Source organism: Neoarius graeffei, chromosome 5, assembly GCF_027579695.1.
Source record: "Neoarius graeffei isolate fNeoGra1 chromosome 5, fNeoGra1.pri, whole genome shotgun sequence".
In the NCBI taxonomy this organism is placed as follows: domain Eukaryota; kingdom Metazoa; phylum Chordata; class Actinopteri; order Siluriformes; family Ariidae; genus Neoarius; species Neoarius graeffei.
In genome coordinates, this window is record NC_083573.1 from 97,247,665 (window position 1) to 97,268,339 (window position 20,675).

Here is a 20,675-nt window from a genome sequence, read left to right on the forward strand (position 1 = left end):
ACTAACAGTATCTCGTCTCATTATCTCTAGCCGCTTTATCCTGTTCTACAGGGTCGCAGGCAAGCTGGAGCCTATCCCAGCTGACTACGGGCGAAAGGCGGGGTACACCCTGGACAAGTCGCCAGGTCATCACAGGGCTGACACATAGACACAGACAACCATTCACACTCACATTCACACCTACGGTCAATTTAGAGTCACCAGTTAACCTAACCTGCATGTCTTTGGACTGTGGGGGAAACCGGAGCACCCGGAGGAAACCCACACAGACACGGGGAGAACATGCAAACTCCACACAGAAAGGCCCTCGCCGGCCACGGGGCTTGAACCCGGACCTTCTTGCTGTGAGGCGACAGCACTAACCACTACACCACCGTGCCGCCCTTAACTAACAGTATTATAAAAAAAAATCCAGATCTGGAAAATGCCTGAATTTTCAATAATTTTCTGTGGATTTGTTTGTTAGCTTGCTTGTTCGTTCATTTTTTCATTCGTCTTTTGGGTTTCTTTTGCATGACTTTTAATTCTTGCATTAGTCATGCCACTAAAGAAACTTCATCAATTAAATGAAATTGAATTGAAAGAATAAGTAGAACGCTATTTAATTAATTATCATACAACACTAGTGCTGTGATCTTTTACTCTTTAGATTCCCAAACCCTACGGATTAAAATCCATCAATTACATGGAAAAGGTTCAAAGTGATGCTGATGATATTAAATTATAAGGAGGAGGACAGAAAGTGTTCTTTGGAGTTTTATTAGACAAAACAAAATTTCAAAATGTAACACAGAAAAATCCCAATTATAGATTTTTAGACTGAGTTGAAATCCTCAAAGAAGCTCTTCAGTCTGTTAACCCGTGTGTCCGGCTGCACTTCGTCCACCACTCACATGCTGACACTAAAGGTTTTCTTGTTACAAGCTGATTTCCACATTGCTTTTGTTCTCCTGAAAGTCTCGGAGGTCAAACACACTGCACCGCCGCAGGCACAGACGTCACAGCGGAAGACAAACTCAACATCAACCATTTGACGGCAAATCAAGCCAGATTTCTCCCTGAGGCCCGACACTGCAGCCGTGCACATTTATTCCACACGCGTCAGCTAGAACGATAATGCTCGTGTCAAACCCAATCGTGTTTAAAAGCAACAGAATATCAGAGCCTGGTCCTGGAATAAATTATACTGTCAGTGATGATCATCTGGACAAAATACTGCTTTTCAGTTCAGTAAAAAAAAAAAAAATCACTAAAGGGTTAAACAACAATCATTTTATTTAAGCATATAACCAATGACTTTTTTCATTTTAATGTAAAGAAATAGCACATGATGGACTTTGATTTATTATTATTATTATTATTAGGTTTACAGGGTGAAATATCTGCCGTACAAGTCCCTGAATGAGCTGTTACCATAGAAACGACAACATATTAGTACGAGCGTGAATATAAACTCGTGATTTACGTTACAGCTGGACGTATTGTCCAAGCCACTGCTAGAGAAAGTTCCAGAAATCCATCATGCTGTGGTATTAAATACACTAACACTCTTCCAGCATGGAGTGTGTGTGTGTTGGTCTTTGTAAGTGTCATAAATATTGTTGTAATAAATAAATAATGAAACAAAAAAACCCTGGGTCAATGGCAAACAGCGTAATTAGACATGCTGGAAGAAAAGAGCTGATGATTTATAGTGTGTGAGCGATGCAGTGAAGGAAGTTCTGACCTCTCGACTCCGTTGAGCTTCCACCTGTGTTTCCGGGACATGAGCAGACTCCCACCCCAGGCGCCCTGCAGAGGAAAACCCAGGAGGTTAATACATTCTAGCACATGGATAATGAGTCTGTTTAACGCTGCACCACACTCAACTCCCAAATGACCTGTCTGAAGGTCACAGCACACGTTAACCTCCCCGTCCAAAGCTCAGGACAGTTTCAGTACAAACTAATCCCTTTATACACCTAAAGGGGAGGCTAATTTATGACAGAATAAATGAATAAAATGATTTATTATTTGTTTAATTTACTTTCTATTTTTTTATTTTTTATTTCATGAAATCGAGTCGTGGCGGCACGGTGGTGTAGTGGTTAGCACTGTCGCCTCACAGCAAGAAGGTCCGGGTTTGAGCCCCGGGGCCGGCGAGGGCCTTTCTGTGTGGAGTTTGCATGTTCTCCCCATGTCCGCGTGGGTTTCCTCCGGGTGCTCCGGTTTCCCCCACAGTCCAAAGACATGCAGGTTAGGTTAACTGGTGACTCTAAATTGACCGTAGGTGTGAATGTGAGTGTGAATGGTTGTCTGTGTCTATGTGTCAGCCCTGTGATGACCTGGCGACTTGTCCAGGGTGTACCCCGCCTTTCGCCCGTAGTCAGCTGGGATAGGCTCCAGCTTGCCTGCGACCCTGTAGAAGGATAAAGCGGCTAGAGATAATGAGATGAGATGAGATGAGAACATTTTTATTTTTTGCAAATTCGATTAATAAAAACTTTACACAAAACATCCGACAAAATAATTTCCGCTTAGAATGTAAACAAACCGGCGAAATGACAGGAGCAATTTGTGAAAAAATGTGATAATAATAATAATTCTTGAAAAAAATCATTTTTAAAAAGATACGCTCTTACCATCAAATACTTTCATTCCATATTTTGTTGCTTTTTCCTTTTGTATTTTTTTGAGGTTTTGTTTTCATGTAGAGATTTTATTTCGTCCTCGGATGGTTCCGCAACATGCTCCGCCATTTTGTTTTTTTCTCTACTGACAGTATATGAGTATATCCTAGTAGTAGAGGAGCCAATCAGAGCACATGATTACTCATATCCAGTGAATGTGGATAGAATAAAACTGATTATAGTCTATTGTTTTCATACAAACTGTGTTTTAGATTTCTATTTTATGACTTCTACATTATCGAGTCAAAAGAACAAAAACATTTTAGGGTTCCAAACATTTTTTTTTCCAGCACAAAATTAAATGTTACAGAAAAAAGAAAAAAAAGTGTGTATCTGAGCAGCATGTTCCAAAAGAGAGCACTTTTCAGATTAAAAAAGAAAACATAATGAAGGCTACTGGGTTTTGGTGCAAAATGAAGAAGCGAGTGTGACAAAGTGTCCAGAAGAACTGTGGCTGGTTGTGTAAGATGCTCAGGAAAACCTACAGCTCATTTCCACATAAAACGGCACTCACTTGACCTGAGACGGATTTTTTTTTTTTAAAGCAAAGGGTCGTCTCACACCAAATATTGACTTTGTTTCATTTATTACGGCTTACTGATTACTGTTTACAGTATTTTTTTAATGTTGGAACATTTCATTTCATTATTTTTAAGCCATTTTAAATGGTCTACAGCATTTCTTTACATGTGCCAAAGGCTTTTGCACAGAACTACAGTATATATATATATATATATATATATATATATATATATATATATATATATAAAAAAATCTCCTTCTCAACCCCGGCGGGGGGTGGTATCCATGTCATCCTCAAGCTCGGGTCCTCTACCAGAGGCCTGGGAGTTTGAGGGTTCTGCGCAGTATCTTCGATGTTCCTAGTACTGCACTCTTTTGGACTGAGGCTTCAGATGTTGTTCCTGGGATTTGCTGGAGCCACTCTCCCAGTTTGGGGGTTACTGCCCCAAGTGCCCCCACTACCACGGGGACCACGCAACCCTTGACCTTCCACATCCGTTTCAGCTGCTCTTTCAACCCTTGATACTTCTCAAGTTTCTCATGTTCCTTCTTCTTGATGTTGGCATCAGCTGGGATCGCCACATCTATCACCACCACCCTCTTCTGCTCTTTGTCCACCACCACTATGTCCGGTTGGTTAGCCAGGATCTGTTTGTCAGTCTGGAAGCTGAAGTCCCACAGAACCTTGGCCCTGTTGTTCTCAGCCACCTTCTGTGGTATGGCCCATTGGGACTTGGGTACTTCTATTCCATACTGGTTGCAGATGTTCCTGTATACTATCCCAGCCACTTGGTTGTGCCTCTCCATGTACGCTGATCCAGCTAGCATCTTACACCCTGCTACTATGTGCTGGACTGTTTCAGGGGCTTCTTTGCACAGTCTGCATCTTGGGTCTGATCTACTCTGGTAGATCCTGGCCTCTATGGCTCTTGTGCTTATGGCCTGTTCTTGTGCTGCCATGATTAGTGCCTCTGTGCTGTCTGTCAGTCCTGCATTATCCAGCCACTGGTAGGATTTCTTGATATCAGCCACTTCCTCTATCTGACGGTGGTACATGCCATGTAGGGGTTTATCTCTCCAGGTTGTCTGTTCCTCCTCCTCCTCTGCACTCTCATCAGGGTTCTGCTGCCTGAGACATTCACTTAGCAGTTCATCCTTTGGGGCCATCTTTCTGATGTATTCTCGGATTTTCGATGTTTCATCCTGGACCGTGGTCTTGACGCTCACTAGCCCTCGGCCTCCCTCTTTTCGCTTAGTGTATAGTCTCAGGGTGCTGGACTTGGGGTGGAACCCTCCATGCATGGTGAGGAGCTTTCTAGTCTTGATATCTGTGGCTTCTATCTCCTCCTTTGGCCAGTTTATGATACCAGCGGGGTATCTGATGACTGGTAGTGCGTACATGTTGATGGCTCGGACCTTGTTCTTACCATTCAGCTGACTTTTCAGGACCTGCCTTACTCTCTGGAGGTATTTGGCTGTGGTTGACTTCCTTGTGGCCTCTTCATGGTTTCCATTAGCCTGTGGAATGCCAAGGTACTTGTAGCTGTCTTGGATATCACCTATGTTGCCCTCTGGTAGGTCAATCCCCTCAGTCCGGATCATCTTGCCTCTCTTTGAGACCATCCGGCCACACTTGTCCAATCCGAATGACATCCCTATGTCATCGCTGTAGATCCGGGTGGTGTGGATCAGCGAGTCTATTTCTCGCTCATTCCTGTCATCCATGTAGAGCAGGTGGCTGATTGTTGCCCCACTACGGAATCGGTACCCGTAGCCACTCTTCGTGATGATCTGACTGAGGGGGTTCAGGCCTATGCAGAACAGCAGTGGTGATAGCGCATCTCCTTGGTATATGCCGCACTTGATGTTGACTTGGGCAATGGGTTTTGAGTTGGCCTCTAGGGTTGTCTTCCACATTTCCATTGATTTCTGGATGAAGGTCTTTAGGTTCCTGTTGATCTTATACAGTTCCAGACATTCCAGTATCCATGTGTGTGGCATTGAGTCGTAGGCTTTCTTGTAGTCAATCCAGGCAGTGCACAGGTTGGTCTGTCTCTTCTTACAGTCTCGGGCGACTGTTCTATCGACCAGTAGCTGGTGCTTGGCTCCTCTGGTGTTACTGCCAATTCCTTTCTGTGCGTCGCTCATGTATTGAGCCACATGCTTACTCATTTTTGCCGCAATGATGCCTGACAGGGCCTTCCATGTTGTGCAGAGACAGGTAATTGGCCGGTAGTTGGATGGGATGGGTCCCTTCTGGGGGTCCTTCATGATTAGGACTGTCCTGCCTTGGGTTAGCCATTCTGGGTGGGTTCCATCCCTCAGCAGCTGGTTCATCTGTGCTGCTAGGCGTTCATGGAGTGCAGTTAGCTTCTTCAGCCAGTACGTATGGATCATATCGGGGCCTGGTGCTGTCCAGTTCTTCATCTTTGACACTCTTTCTTGGACGTCTGCCATTGAGATGGTTACTGGTTCTTGTTCTGGGAGGTTGCTGTGGTCAGCTCTTAGGTCCACTAACCATTGGGCATCGGTGTTGTGTGATGCCTTTCTTTCCCATATGTCTTTCCAGTATTTTTCCACCTCAGCTCTTGGTGGGTCTGACCGGTTGTTGTTCCCCTGCCACTGAGAGTACACCTTGGCTGGTTCAGTGGAGAACAGCTTGTTTATTCTCCTGGCCTCTCCCTCCTTGGTGTATCTCTTCAACCAGGTGGCCAGAGCTGTTAGTCGCTGTTTGGCAGTTTCAAGTGCCTCTGGTATGGAGAGTGAGTTGTACTTCCTGAGTGCCCCTTTATTCACCATGTTCCCTTTCTGTAGTTCAGCTAGCTGGCTAACTTCTCTCTGTGCTGCCTTTATCTTGGCCTCTAATCGTCTCTTCCATGGTGGATACTGTTTGTTATGTCCCAAGCCCACCTTGTGTCCAAGCATCTCCATGATTACTGTTGCTGTACTGTGTATCAGCTTGTTGGTCTCAGTGATAGTTCTTGTGGAGATTGTCTTCAGAGCAGCATTCACATCTACTAGTAGATCTTCTGAAGGTACTTGGCAAGTCAGCTTCGGTATTCGTCGGGGGCTCCAGGTTTCCAGTTGGGTCACGATCTTCCTTCTCAGGTCAGGTCAGGTCAGGTGGAAGTATCCAATGGTCCCACATTCACTGCATTCCCTCTCTCTGGGATTGCTTGTATAGTAGCATTCCAGCAAATCCGTATTTTCTGTCCTCGTCCATTGATGTCTTGTTCCAGTAGCCCATTTCTCATCAGTTTGCCCTGGTTCCCTAGCAACTGACGCAGACCTTGTTGACCCGGGCGACGTCTGAGCCGGTATGACTCTATCATTTATGTCTTCACTCATTCCTGAGGTAGGCTGATATATCATGAGGGGTTTTTGCCTAAGAACCCTTACTGGATGATGTTTTGCCCCGACCGGGATTCGAACCTGCGTCGTAGTCAGTGAGCGTTACCACTGTACTATCCAGCTGATATATATATATATATATATATATATATATATATATATATATATATACACACACACACAACCCTGATTCCAAAAAAGTTGGGACAAAGTACAAATTGTAAATAAAAACGGAATGCAATGATGTGGAAGTTTCAAAACTCCATATTTTATTCAGAATAGAACATACTGGTAGATGACATATCAAATGTTTAAACTGAGAAAATGTATCATTTAAAGAGAAAAATTAGGTGATTTTAAATTTCATGACAACAACACATCTCAAAAAAGTTGGGACAAGGCCATGTTTCCCACTGTGAGACATCCCCTTTTCTCTTTACAACAGTCTGTAAACGTCTGGGGACTGAGGAGACAAGTTGCTCAAGTTTAGGGATAGGAATGTTAAGCCATTCTTGTCTAATGTAGGATTCTAGTTGCTCAACTGTCTTAGGTCTTTTTTGTCGTATCTTCCGTTTTATGATGCGCCAAATATTTTCTATGGGTGAAAGATCTGGACTGCAGGCTGGCCAGTTCAGTACCCGGACCCTTCTTCTATGCAGCCATGATGCTGTAATTGATGCAGTATGTGGTTTGGCATTGTCATGTTGGAAAATGCAAGGTCTTCCCTGAAAGAGACGTCGTCTGGATGGGAGCATATGTTGCTCTAGAACCTGGATATACCTTTCAGCATTGATGGTGTCTTTCCAGATGTGTAAGCTGCCCATGCCACACGCACTAATGCAACCCCATACCATCAGAGATGCAGGCTTCTGAACTGAGCGCTGATAACAACTTGGGTCGTCCATCTCCTCTTTAGTCCGAATGACACGGCGTCCCTGATTTCCATAAAGAACTTCACATTTTGATTCGTCTGACCACAGAACAGTTTTCCACTTTGCCACAGTCCATTTTAAATGAGCCTTGGCCCAGAGAAGACGTCTGCGCTTCTGGATCATGTTTAGATACGGCTTCTTCTTTGAACTATAGAGTTTTAGCTGGCAACGGCGGATGGCACGGTGAATTGTGTTCACAGATAATGTTCTCTGGAAATATTCCTGAGCCCATGTTGTGATTTCCAATACAGAAGCATGCCTGTATGTGATGCAGTGCCGTCTAAGGGACCGAAGATCACGGGCACCCACTATGGTTTTCCGGCCTTGACCCTTACACACAGAGATTCTTCCAGATTCTCTGAATCTTTTGATGATATTATGCACTGTAGATGATGATATGTTCAAACTCTTTGCAATTTTACACTGTCGAACTCCTTTCTGATATTGCTCCACTATTTGTCGGCGCAGAATTAGGGGGATTGGTGAGCCTCTTCCCATCTTTACTTCTGAGAGCCGCTGCCACTCCAAGATGCTCTTTTTATACCCAGTCATGTTAATGACCTATTGCCAGTTGACCTAATGAGTTGCAATTTGGTCCTCCAGCTGTTCCTTTTTTGTACCTTTAACTTTTCCAGCCTCTTATTGCCCCTGTCCCAACTTTTTTGAGATGTGTTGCTGTCATGAAATTTCAAATGAGCCAATATTTGGCATGAAATTTCAAAATGTCTCACTTTTGACATTTGATATGTTGTCTATGTTCTATTGTGAATACAATATAAGTTTTTGAGATTTGGAATGGGCGGCACGGTGGTGTAGTGGTTAGCGCTGTCGCCTCACAGCAAGAAGGTCCTGGGTTCGAGCCCCATGGCCGGCGAGGGCCTTTCTGTGCAGAGTTTGCATGTTCTCCCCGTGTCCGCGTGGGTTTCCTCTGGGTGCTCTGGTTTCCCCCACAGTCCAAAGACATGCAGGTTAGGTTAACTGGTGACTCTAAATTGACCGTAGGTGTGAGTGTGAATGGTTGTCTGTGTCTATGTGTCAGCCCTGTGATGACCTGGCGACTTGTCCAGGGTGTACCCCGCCTTTCGCCCATAGTCAGCTGGGATAGGCTCCAGCTTGCCTGCGACCCTGTAGAAGGATAAAGCGGCTAGAGATCATGAGATGAGATGAGATTTGGAAATTATTGCATTCCGTTTTTATTTACAATTTGTACTTTGTCCCAACTTTTTTGGAATCGGGGTTGTATATACAGCATATATATATATATACAGCATATATATATATGTGTGTCTGTATATACAGCATATATATATAGGGGCGGCACGGTGGTGTAGTGGTTGGCACTGTTGCCTCACAGCAAGAAGGTCCTGGGTTCGAGCCCCGGGGCCGGCGAGGGCCTTTCTGTGTGGAGTTTGCATGTTCTCCCCGTGTCCGCGTGGGTTTCCTCCGGGTGCTCTGGTTTCCCCCACAGTCCAAAGACATGCAGGTTAGGTTAACTGGTGACTCTAAATTGACCGTAGGTGTGAGTGTGAATGGTTGTCTGTGTCTATGTGTCAGCCCTGTGATGACCTGGTGACTTGTCCAGGGTGTACCCCGCCTTTTGCCCGTAGTCAGCTGGGATAGGCTCCAGCTTGCCTGCAACCCTGTAGAAGGATAAAGCGGCTAGAGATAATGAGATGAGATGATATATATATATATATATATATATATATAATGTTGTATATTAACTTTGTCAAGAAAATAATCCATAATTTTCTCCAAATATGAATCAAACTTTTCCAGGTGAACCTGCTGTAGAATTTGGAAGCTCAGGAAAGTTTTCAAACATGAAGTTTGTATATTTTTAAATTTTAGACGCATCACTTTAAATATCTTTTTAAAATTGGGGCATGTCACTACAAAATGAGTCCGATGTCGCAAAAAGTTCATTTTAAGATACAGTGATCTGAAATGAGAGAAATGACCCTCATATAATTCTTCTAAATTTGCCATAAAAGCATTCTTTAATCTATAACATATATAGAACCAAAATATTATAGACTACATATGTAAAACAACCTACAAATATGACTTTGAATGCCAAATAAATGCATTAATTTCACTGATTTCAATTTAAGCACCACAAAGTTTACACATCACAAAGCTGATTTTCTCCAAATTTGATTTTCTGTGATGATGATGTTGTTGATGATGATACCTTAAATATTTTTGCTAATTTCTCTGGTTGGGCTGAACAAATGATTCCTTATTTTAAACATAATTAACAGTAGCTTTAGAGTATCTACAAAAACAACTTTTCTTTTTCTTTCTTTTTTGTTTTTACCAACTAGACTCATTTTGTGTGGATTGTCTTTAATAAATTTACATGTTTACCTATACAAGCCCAATTCCAAAAAAAGTTGGGACACTGTAAAATGAAAATAAAAACAGAATGTGATCATTTAATTGAAAATAGTCCAAAGACAACATATCAAATGTTGAAACTAAGACATTTTATTGTTTTTTGAAAAACATACAGTATGCTCAATTTGAAATGTTTCAGAACAGTTGGGACAGGGGCGTGTTACCACTGTGTTGCATCACCTCTACTTTTAACAACACTCTGTAAACCAGGGGTCTTCAATCCTATCCACAAAGGGCCAGTGTGGCTGCAGGCTTTCATTCCAACCAAGCAGGAGCTACACCTGATTTCACTTGTTTAATCATTTCACCCTCGTCTCCAGTCAACAATCAAGTGAGCCTCCAATTTGGCTGTAATGAAAGCCTGCAGCTACACCGGCCCTTTGCGGATAGGATTGAAGACCCCTGCTGTAAACATTTCAGAACTGAGGAGACCGACTGCTGTAGTTTTGAAAGAGAAATGTTGTCTCATTCTTGCCTGATATACAATTTCAGTTGCTCAACAGTTCGGGGTCTCCTTTGTCATATTTTACACTTCTAAATGGGAGACAGGTCTGGACTGCAGCAGGCCAGTTTAGCACCCGGACTCTTTTACTACAGAGCCATGTAGTGGGGCAGCATAGCTAACCTATTGTGCATTTTGTGATACAAGCACCAAATTTGGCACAAATGTACATTGACATATGGCGAACATTTTCAGATATTGAGCCACTCGGAATTCTCTCTTCATGTCCACCATATTGGAATTCAAAATGGCCGCCATTTGAAATCTACATTTGCGCTTATCTGACCTAAACTTCACTTCCCTGTTGTTTCCATTCTGTGGACTGTTACATGAAGAATAGATATTTTTATATTCCAATTAAATTTAAGGTAATACTAGCACTGTGGAGTTTGCATGTTCTCCCCGTGTCCGCGTGGGTTTCCTCCGGGTGCTCCGGTTTCCCCCACAGTCCAAAGACATGCAGGTTAGGCTAACTGGTGACTCTAAATTGACCGTAGGTGTGAATGTGAGTGTGAATGGTTGTCTGTGTCTATGTGTCAGCCCTGTGATGACCTGGCGACTTGTCCAGGGTGTACCCCGCCTTTCGCCCGTAGTCAGCTGGGATAGGCTCTAGCTTGCCTGTGACCCTGTAGAAGGATAAAGCGGCTAGAGATAATGAGATGAGATGAGAACTATTCACCCTCTATTGGTGTAAAACCCCTAAATTAGTTATGGTTAAATCAGCTGAAAGTTTCCAGAAACTATGAGGTGATTTCCATTCTAAAGACAGTGATTTGATTGTAGAAAGCTCCAGGGTTTATTAGAGAGCATACTTAAGCAAACAGCATCATGAAAACCAATAACCTATGAAAACACATGCAGGACAAGGTTCTGAAAAAGTGTCAATTAGGGTTTGGTTATTAAAAAAATATCCCAAACTTGGAGCACCCACAGAGCAATTTTAAATCCATCATTTTAAAAAAAGGAAAGAATTTGGTACAATCATGAGGAAGTCATCCACCAAAAGTCAGTGACTGAGTAAGTAACCAAGAGGCAGAGGACGGAATAGATGCTCATTCTTGTCCATCAGCATTATCTAGTTGTTCCAGTTAAACTTTCAGGAACACACACCTTCTCCTGCTTGACAATGCAGTCACCTTCACCCTTCCATCCATCCATCCATCCATCCATCCATTATCTGTAGCCACTTATCCTCTCCAACAGGGTCACAGGCAAGCTGGAGCCTATCCCAGCTGACTACAGGCGAAAGGCGGGGTACACCCTGGACAAGTTGCCAGGTCATCACAGGGCTGACACATAGACACAGACAACCATTCACACTCACATTCACACCTACGGTCAATTTAGAGTCACCAGTTAGCCTAACCTGCATGCCTTTGGACTGTGGGGGAAACTGGAGCACCCGGAGGAAACCCATGTAGACATGAGGAGAACATGCAAACTCCACACAGAAAGGCCCTCGTCGGCTGCTGGGCTCGAACCCAGGACCTTCTTGCTGTGAGGCGACAGTGCTAACCACTACACCACTGTGCTGCCCGTCACCTTCACCTACTTTAGGATAATTAGCCTATTGCTTAACTGTTGGAACTCCTTCAGGTTCCATATCAAACCTAGAACAACACAGAATCTAATCAATAACTCAAACTTGTCAAAACAATTTTTACTTCACAGACTTTGAGTAAAATGTTGTCTTGCCAAAAATACATGATGATGAATATTCATCTCTCATGAATTAAGTGGAGTACTGTAATAAAGTATGTCATTTTGAAAAATGGATACCAGCAAATATTGTCATGTACTATAAAAATATTTGACCCAGAGGTAATCACACATGTAGAATTCAAGTGGCGGCCATTTTGAAATCCAATATGTTGGCTAATTTATAAAGATACACAATGCAGATTGTAACCATCGGATTCCTTTCCTCCCAAAACATACATTTGGACACCAGAATTGAGCCAATAGCAGCATTAGACCCAAAGATAATCGAAAATGTAGATTTCAAACAACGGCCATTTTGAAATCCAATATGGCGGCTCATTGGTACAAAATATGCGATGCAGATTGTTACTATTGGATTCCTTGCCCCCCAAAACATACATTTAGACACCAGAATCGAGTCAATAGCAGCATTAGACCCAAAGATAATCGAAAATGTAGATTTCAAATGGCGGCCATTTTGAATTCCAATATGGCGGACATGAAGGGAGAATTCCGAGTGGCTCAATATCTGAAAATGTTCGCCATATATCAATGTACATTTGTGCCAAATTTGATGCTTGTATCACAAAATGCACAATCCTTTTGAATATTCGAGCTAAACCGCCCCACTAATGCAGTTTTAATATGTGCAGAAAGCAGTTTGGCATTGTCTTGCTGAAAGAAGGAAGGCCTTCCCTGCAAAAGATTTTGTCTGGATGGCAGCATATTGCTCTGAAACGTGTATATATCATTCAGCATTAATGATGCCTTCCCAGATGTACGAGCTACTCATGTCATGTGCACTAATGCACCCTCATACCATCACAGATGCTGGATTTTGAACTGTGCACTGATAACAAGCCAGATGGTCTCCTCTCCTCTTTAGCCTGGAGGACGTGGTGTCCATGATTTCTAAAAAGAATTTCTACTTTTGATTCATCAGACCTCAGGACAATTTTCCACTTCTCCTCAATCTATTGTAAAAGAGCTCAGGCCCAGAGAAGGTGGCGGTGTTTCTGGATATTGTTTATATCTGGTTTTAACTTGCATTTGTGGATGCAGGTTTTCTGAAGTGTTCCTGAGCCCATACAGTAATTTCCACTACAGACACGTGTCTGCTTTTAATGCAGTGTCTCCTGAGGGCCTGAAGTTCACAGGCATCCAATGTCAGTTTTCAGCCTTGTCTCTTACATACAGAGATTTCTCCAGATTCTCTGAATCTTTTAATGATATTATGGACCAGAGATGATGTGATCTACAAATTATTTGCAGTTTTATGTTGAGGAATGTTATTCTTAAATTGTTGCACTATTTGCCCACACAATCTTTCATGGAGCTGTGAACCCCTCGCCATCTTTACTTCTGAGAGACTCTGCCTCTCTGGCATGCTCTTTTTTTTAGACAAAATCATCTTACTGACCTGTTGCCAATTAACCTAATTAGCTTTTTTTTTATTTTTCACATTACACAACTTTTTCAGTCTTTTGTTGCCCGTCCCAACTTTTCTCAAACATGTTGCTGACATCAAATTCAAAATGAGCATATATTTTTCAAAAAACAAAATTTCTCAGTTTCAACATTTGATATGTTGTCTTTGTACTATTTTCAATGAAAATGCTATGGGTCAGATGTTAGATTTTTTAAAATTCTGAATGCGCAATCCAAATCCTAAAACTAAAAATCTCAAAAGTTTTCTGTGAATTACATCAAAGGTGAATCATTGAGGAGTCCCATCACGGTCATGGCGCGTGTGTGTGGCAGATGACTGTGATTGGCTAAATGCTGAGATTGGCTAAGTCTCTTGTTAATTTACAGAAAATCTGGATTTTTGAGATTTTAATTTTTGGGATTTATATTCAGGTGACCAGGTTTTGACCAAACTGGCGGAAAGTTTGGAGCAGGCCAGGAGGAAGCAGAGAAAGCCGTTTAAAGGACCACAGTACATCAAGTTTCTCAGGGCAGGAGAGACCAGCGTGTCACAACCAACGGCGAGAGGGATCTTGGCCACAGCAAATGACTGGGAGATGTGGGTAGACCTACGAAGGCAGCTGAAGTTCCCGGAAGAGGTAACGACCACAAGTTTTAGGCCAGATGTCGTTCTCTGGTCAAAAGCCACCAAGCAGGTCGCATTGGTGGAATTAACCGTGCCTTGGGAAGAGAGGATGGAAGTGGCACATGAGTTCAAGCGTCGGAAATATCAGGCCCTCATCCTCGAGTGCCAGCAGAGGGCACTAGGCATTGAGGGACTGGCTAGGAAACAGCTTTATAAGCAGCATGACCAAACAGGCGGAGGTGGCATCCCGGTGGATTTGGCTGAACCGGGATAAGCGATGGGAGAATGGAACATCAAGAATTTAGAGTAGGGTGTCAGGAGGTATAGGGTAGGGTATAGGTCAGTAAGGGGCTATTGAGCTGAGTGGCAGAGGTGGGGGTAGCTCCAGGATGCTGGTTCTACGGCCGAGCCCCCTGGAGGCGTCATGGGACTAAATCGGCGAAACGCCGGTGAAGGGGGGTGCCCATTTGACAACCCACTGAAGCCTCTCAGCTCAGGTCCTGGTGCCTCTGGAGGGGGAGGGGGTAGTGAGAGAGAGAGGGAGCGATGACCAAGCTACTGGCTCAAAGGTGGGACAGGAGGAGGGCCTGTAAAGTTGAGCCAGGTGCGATGAACAATCGTATTCTGCATACAGGGTTCTGAATTTTAAAAATCTGATATTTTAAGGTTAGTTTTTTTAAAATATAAAATCTTATCCCTAGCTAGCTCAAAACAAACAACAATAATAAAAAAAATATCTTTAATGCTAATATATATATTCAATTCTCCACAACCTGCTGATTCTTAGAAAGGTAAGTGCTTATAGATGTAAATTGAAAGTCAGTCTTTGGAATTTGAAAATCAAATCAAATCAAATCAAGTTTATTTGTACAGCGCTTTTAACAATAAACATTGTCGCAAAGCAGCTTTACAGAATTTGAACGACTTAAAACATGAGCTAATTTTATCCCTAATCTATCCCCAATGAGCAAGCCTGTGGCGACGGTGGCAAGGAAAAACTCCCTCAGACGACATGAGGAAGAAACCTCGAGAGGAACCAGACTCAAAAGGGAACCCATCCTCATTTGGGCAACAACAGACAGCCTGACTATAATATTAACACTTTTAACAGGTATAACCCTCAACTGTCCTCATGGAGCCGTCCTTCACAGGAGTGGGGCGATAAAACTCCGACCAGACACAGGGCACCAGGATGGATCAAGCAGATCCGAGGGGCAGAAGAGGCCAGCATCTCAATCCCAGGATCAACATGTAACTCAGAGGGACAGATGGGGGGGGGGGGGAAGAAAACATGTTGTTAGGTATGCCCTAAAAATGACAAGTATTAAATCTGTGTGGTAGGCTCGCAGAGACGAGAGTCTTTACATCAGGCATGACGCACAATGGCATGTTAATATGGTAAAAAATATATCATGACCTGCTCTGGCTGGATGCTTGATTGGGTGATGGGAGCACACTCCTCAGCAATGATGAGATGCAGATGGGACCCTTAGGCCTGGCCAAGACAATTCAGTTACATTTCACCGGGTCTGGGACATGCGACAGAATGTCTGACGGCCGATTCCCTGCAGGCTACGATAGCCAGTCGAGGTCCCCACCGTCTCCACCAAAAGATTTCCTGTTGACTCCATGTAACTCAGAGGGACAGATTTGGGGTGGGGGGAGAGAAAGAAAACACAGGTGGTTACGTATGCCCAATGTCACCTGAATAAGTAGGAACAGTATACATATTGCACCGAGTACAAGCAGGGACTCCGGCAACTAACTATGACAGCATAACTAAAAGGAGAGAGCCAGAAGGTAACACAGGCATGAGGGAGCCCCGGGACATAAAGCAGCCAGCCACTGCACCGTCAACAAACTCGAGTGAGCAAGCGAGTGGGGACTGACAGCATCCATACATCCCAGTTTACCAAAACACTCTATGTCTGAGGACCCTCCAGATCTACTCCTTTACCTCATAAACACCATTAACAAAAGGCTTGACTAAACAGATATGTTTTCAGCCTAGACTTAAATGCTGAGACTGTGTCTGATTCCCGAACATTACTTGGAAGGCTGTTCCATAACAGTGGGGCTTTGTAAGAAAAGGCTCTGCCCCCTGATGTAGCCTTCACTATACGAGGTACCAGCAGATAGCCTGCACCTTTTGATCTAAGTAGGCGTGGCGGGTCATAGAGGAGCAGAAGTTCACTCAGGTACTGTGGTGCGAGACCATTTAGTGCTTTAAAGGTCAATAGTAGTATTTTATAATCAATACGAAATTTGATTGGGAGCCAATGCAGTGTGGATAAGACAGGCGTGATGTGGTCATATTTTCTAGTTCTAGTAAGGACTCTTGCTGCGGCATTTTGAACTAACTGGAGCTTGTTTATGCACTTATTGGAACATCCAGACAGTAAGGCATTACAATAATCCAACCTGGAGGTAACGAAAGCATGGACTAGTTTTTCTGCATCATGCAATGACATTAAATTTCTTATCTTTGCAATATTTCTGAGATGAAAGAAAGCTATCCGGGTGATGTTATCAATGTGAGTTTCGAATGAAAGACTGGGGTCAATAATCACTCCGAGGTCTTTTACTGCTGCACGTGAAGAAACAGAAAGGCCATCCAGAGTTACTGTGTAATCAGAAAACTTACTTCTAGCTGTATGTGGTCCTAGCACAAGTACTTCAGTCTTGTCAGAGTTAAGCAGAAGGAAATTTATAAGCATCCAGTGTCTAATGTCCTTAACACATTCCTCAATTTTATTAAGCTGGTGTCTCTCATCAGGTTTTGCAGAGACATACAACTGTGTGTCATCAGCATAACAGTGGAAACTAATACAATGTTTATGAATAATATCGCCCAGAGGTAACATATATAGAGAAAAAAGCAGTGGACCCAAGACAGAACCTTGTGGAACACCAAACTTTACCTCGGTACGTCTAGAAATATCACCATTTATATCGACATACTGATAACATTCAGTTAGATAAGACCTGAGCCAGGAGAGGGCCATTCCCTTAACTCCCACAACATTTTCTAGTCTATCCAGAAGAATGGAATGATCAATGGTATCAAATGCTGCACTAAGGTCAAGCAACACAAGTAGCGAGACACAGCCCTGATCAGACGCCAACAGTAGGTCGTTTACTACTTTAACCAGTGCTGTCTCTGTGCTATGATGAGGTCTAAATCCTGACTGATACATTTCATGGATGTTATTCCTATGTAAATATGAGCATAACTGCTGTGCCACAGCTTTTTCAAGGATCTTGGAGATAAAGGGGAGGTTTGATATTGGCCGATAATTGGACAGCTGACAGGGATCAAGGTCAGGTTTTTTAATCAGGGGTTTGATAACTGCTAGTTTAAAGGATTTGGGTACATAGCCAATCATAAGAGAAGAATTTATTATTTTTAGAAGCGGTTCAATTACTCCAGGCATTATCTGTTTGAATAGATGTGTCGGTAAGGGATCTAGTACGCAAGTTGAGGCTTTTGATGTAGAGATTAATGAAAGTAATTCAGTTTCTTTTAGGGGAGTAAAACATTCTAACTGATGATCTGATACAGTTATATTGTTAACTACAAGGTCACTTTCATTGTCTAACCTTAAATTAGTAGTTTGAATTTTTTGTCGGATATTCTCAATTTTGTCATTAAAAAAATTCATGAAGTCGTTGCTACTACATACTGCAGGTGTGCATGTGTTGATAGTGGACTTATTCCTGGTTAATTTTGCTACAGTATTAAATAGGAATCTAGGATTATTTTTGTTATCTTCTATTAGGGAGGAGAGATATGTTGATCTCGCAGCACTAAGAGCTTTTCTATACTTCAGGAAGCTCTCCTTCCACGCCAATTTGAACACTACCAATTTTGTTTGACGCCATTTACGTTCCAATTTTCGAGTGGTCTGTTTTAATGTGCGAGTGTCATCATTATACCAGGGTGCTAATTTTTTGTCTCTGACCATTTTCCTTTTTAGAGGAGCTACATTATCTAAAGTATGGCGGAATGTTGACTCTAAGCATTCAGTTGCCTGATCGAGTTCTGCAGGGGCTGACAGTGACCCAATCAAAGTTGACAGCTCTGGGAGATCATTTATAAAGCTCTGCGCAGTAGTTGACGTGAAAGTACGTTTAATACAGTAGCGTGGTGAGGTGCATATATTATTACTCAGACATATTTTGAATGAGATGAGACAATGATCTGAGATAACTTCAGACTGTGGAAGTATGACTATATTGTCTACGTTTAATCTGAATGTTAGTATTAGATCAAGGGTGTGACCACCATTATGGGTCGGTCCTATGACATTCTGCTTAATCCCGACTGAACCTAAGATGGACACAAACGCTGTTTTTAAAGGGTCTTCTGGGTTATCAAAGTGAATATTAAAATCTCCGACAACTAAAGCTTTGTCTAAGGAAATAACCAGATCTGAGATAAAATCTGCAAATTCAGAAAGAAACTCAGAATATGGCCCTGGGGGCCTGTAAATAATAAGCAATGGAATTAACTGGGTAGACTTATTTTTCGAGGCTACATACATTATATGAGTATGAAGAACTTCAAATGTATTAAATTTATAACCAGGTTTGTGTGTTACACCTAGATAATCGTTATAAATAACCGCGACGCCTCCTCCTCTGCCAGTTAGACGAGGCTGGTGTATATAACTGTATCCAGGAGGACTCGTTTCATTTAATGCTATATATTCATTTGGCTTAATCCATGTTTCTGTTAAACACAGTACATTAAACTCCTGATCAGTAATGAGTTCATTAACCATTAGCGCTTTAGATGTAAGAGATCTAATATTTAATAGCCCCACCTTTAGATCAAAGGTGCTGGCAGCAGCTGTACAGTCAGTCTGATCTAATTTTATATTGATTAGGTTACTGGAACAAACTCTCTGAAAATTTCTACCTTTTTGTTGAGCTCGGGGAACAGACACAGTCTCGATGTAGTGGGCCCTGAGTGACGACTCTGTGCAGCTAGCAGACAGTCGGTTTAGCCTGTTCGTCTGCTCCCTGGCCTTGGCTCTGGATTGTCAGAAATTAACTAGGCCTGTTCTGAGACTATGACCTATGCTGCAGGAAATGAGAGCAGCACCTTCCCGAGTGGGATGGATACCGTCCCGCCCTAACAGGCCAGCAGTGCCCTCAAAATTAGCCCAATTATCTATAAAGCCCACACTGTTTTCAGAGCACCACCTGGACAGCCAGCAGTTCAGCGACCATAACCTGCTGTAAGCTACATCGCCACGCCGCATTGGGATGGGGCCAGAGCATACTACAGAAAATGAATTTGAAGATTACACAAAAAATGAATTAAAAAAAGAAACAAAAAAACCCCCCAACAAAGTTCAAACTGTGGATTTGCCCTGAATAACCAAGTAAAATCTCATCTCATCTCATTATCTCTAGCCGCTTTATCCTGTTCTACAGGGTCGCAGGCAAGCTGGAGCCTATCCCAGCTGACTGCGGGCGAAAGGCGGGGTACACCCTGGACAAGTCGCCAGGTCATCACAGGGCTGACACATAGACACAGACAACCATTCACACTCACATTCACACCTACGGTCAATTTAGAGTCACCAGTTAACCTAACCTGCATGTCTTTGGACTGTGGGGGAAACCGGAGCACCCGGAGGAAACCCACGCGGACACGGGGAGAACATGCAAACTCCGCACAGAAAGGCCCTCGCCGGCCCCGGGGCTCGAACCCAGGACCTTCTTGCTGTGAGGCGACAGTGCTAACCACTACACCACCGTGCCGCCCACCAAGTAAAATATTTGCTAAAAAGTTTAAGAAATCCTTGAAAGTAAATTGTTTTCCTCCTTGAAATAATTCTACCATTGGGCTGATGGAACGCGCTCTCTCTCTCTCTCTCTCTCTCTCTCTCTCTCTGTGTGTGTGTGTGTGTGTGTGTGTGTGTATGAACTGCTGAAATGGCCACAGGGTACAAAGTCGTGCCTCACCAGTAAAATGAGGCAATTAAACCAGTGTTATTAATCTCATTGGTCTCCCGAGAATAAAACACACACAAACAATAATACCTAGTAATAGCTTGGTAGCTGTTAAATTCAATTATTCCTCAAAGGTGAGTAATTTATAAAATTCACTTCGCCTCAAATAAAAATATTAAACTATATTAATGACTTTATTTGTGAAAAAGAATATTTTTTTTAAATATATGCTGATATTTCTCCTGTTATTCATGTATTAATTTATTTATTTTCAAACTGTGCTTTGAAAGGGTTTTCTTATTTTATTCATGACTTCCCACCAAACCCTACTAACTAACTAACAAAGAAAGAAAGAAAGAAAGAAAGAAAGAAAGAAAGAAAGAAAGAAAGAAAGAAAGAAAGAAAGAAAAGCATTGTGGCTTTCTTTTGAAAATTTTTTAACCTAGCTAGGAAATGAGTTTACTTCATCAGAGACATGCACAGCAATCCAAGAAACAAAATTTCTACCATGGTAACATTGAAAGGATTTTTGTTGTTGTTCGCTGAATATGAATCTGTTTAACATTCACCAGAGCTGAGTT

At 42.6% G+C, this 20,675-nt stretch overlaps 1 protein-coding gene across 1 annotated transcript in view; it reads right to left on the reverse strand.

The window, feature by feature from the left end:
• gad2 (glutamate decarboxylase 2) overlaps window positions 1-20,675 on the reverse strand; it is a 60,901-nt gene that overhangs the window by 17,260 nt on the left and 22,966 nt on the right. Inside the window, exon 11 of the mRNA XM_060920739.1 lies at window positions 1,727-1,791. Coding sequence (XP_060776722.1) covers window positions 1,727-1,791 — 65 coding nt within the window. The remainder of the gene's footprint in view (window positions 1-1,726; window positions 1,792-20,675) is intronic.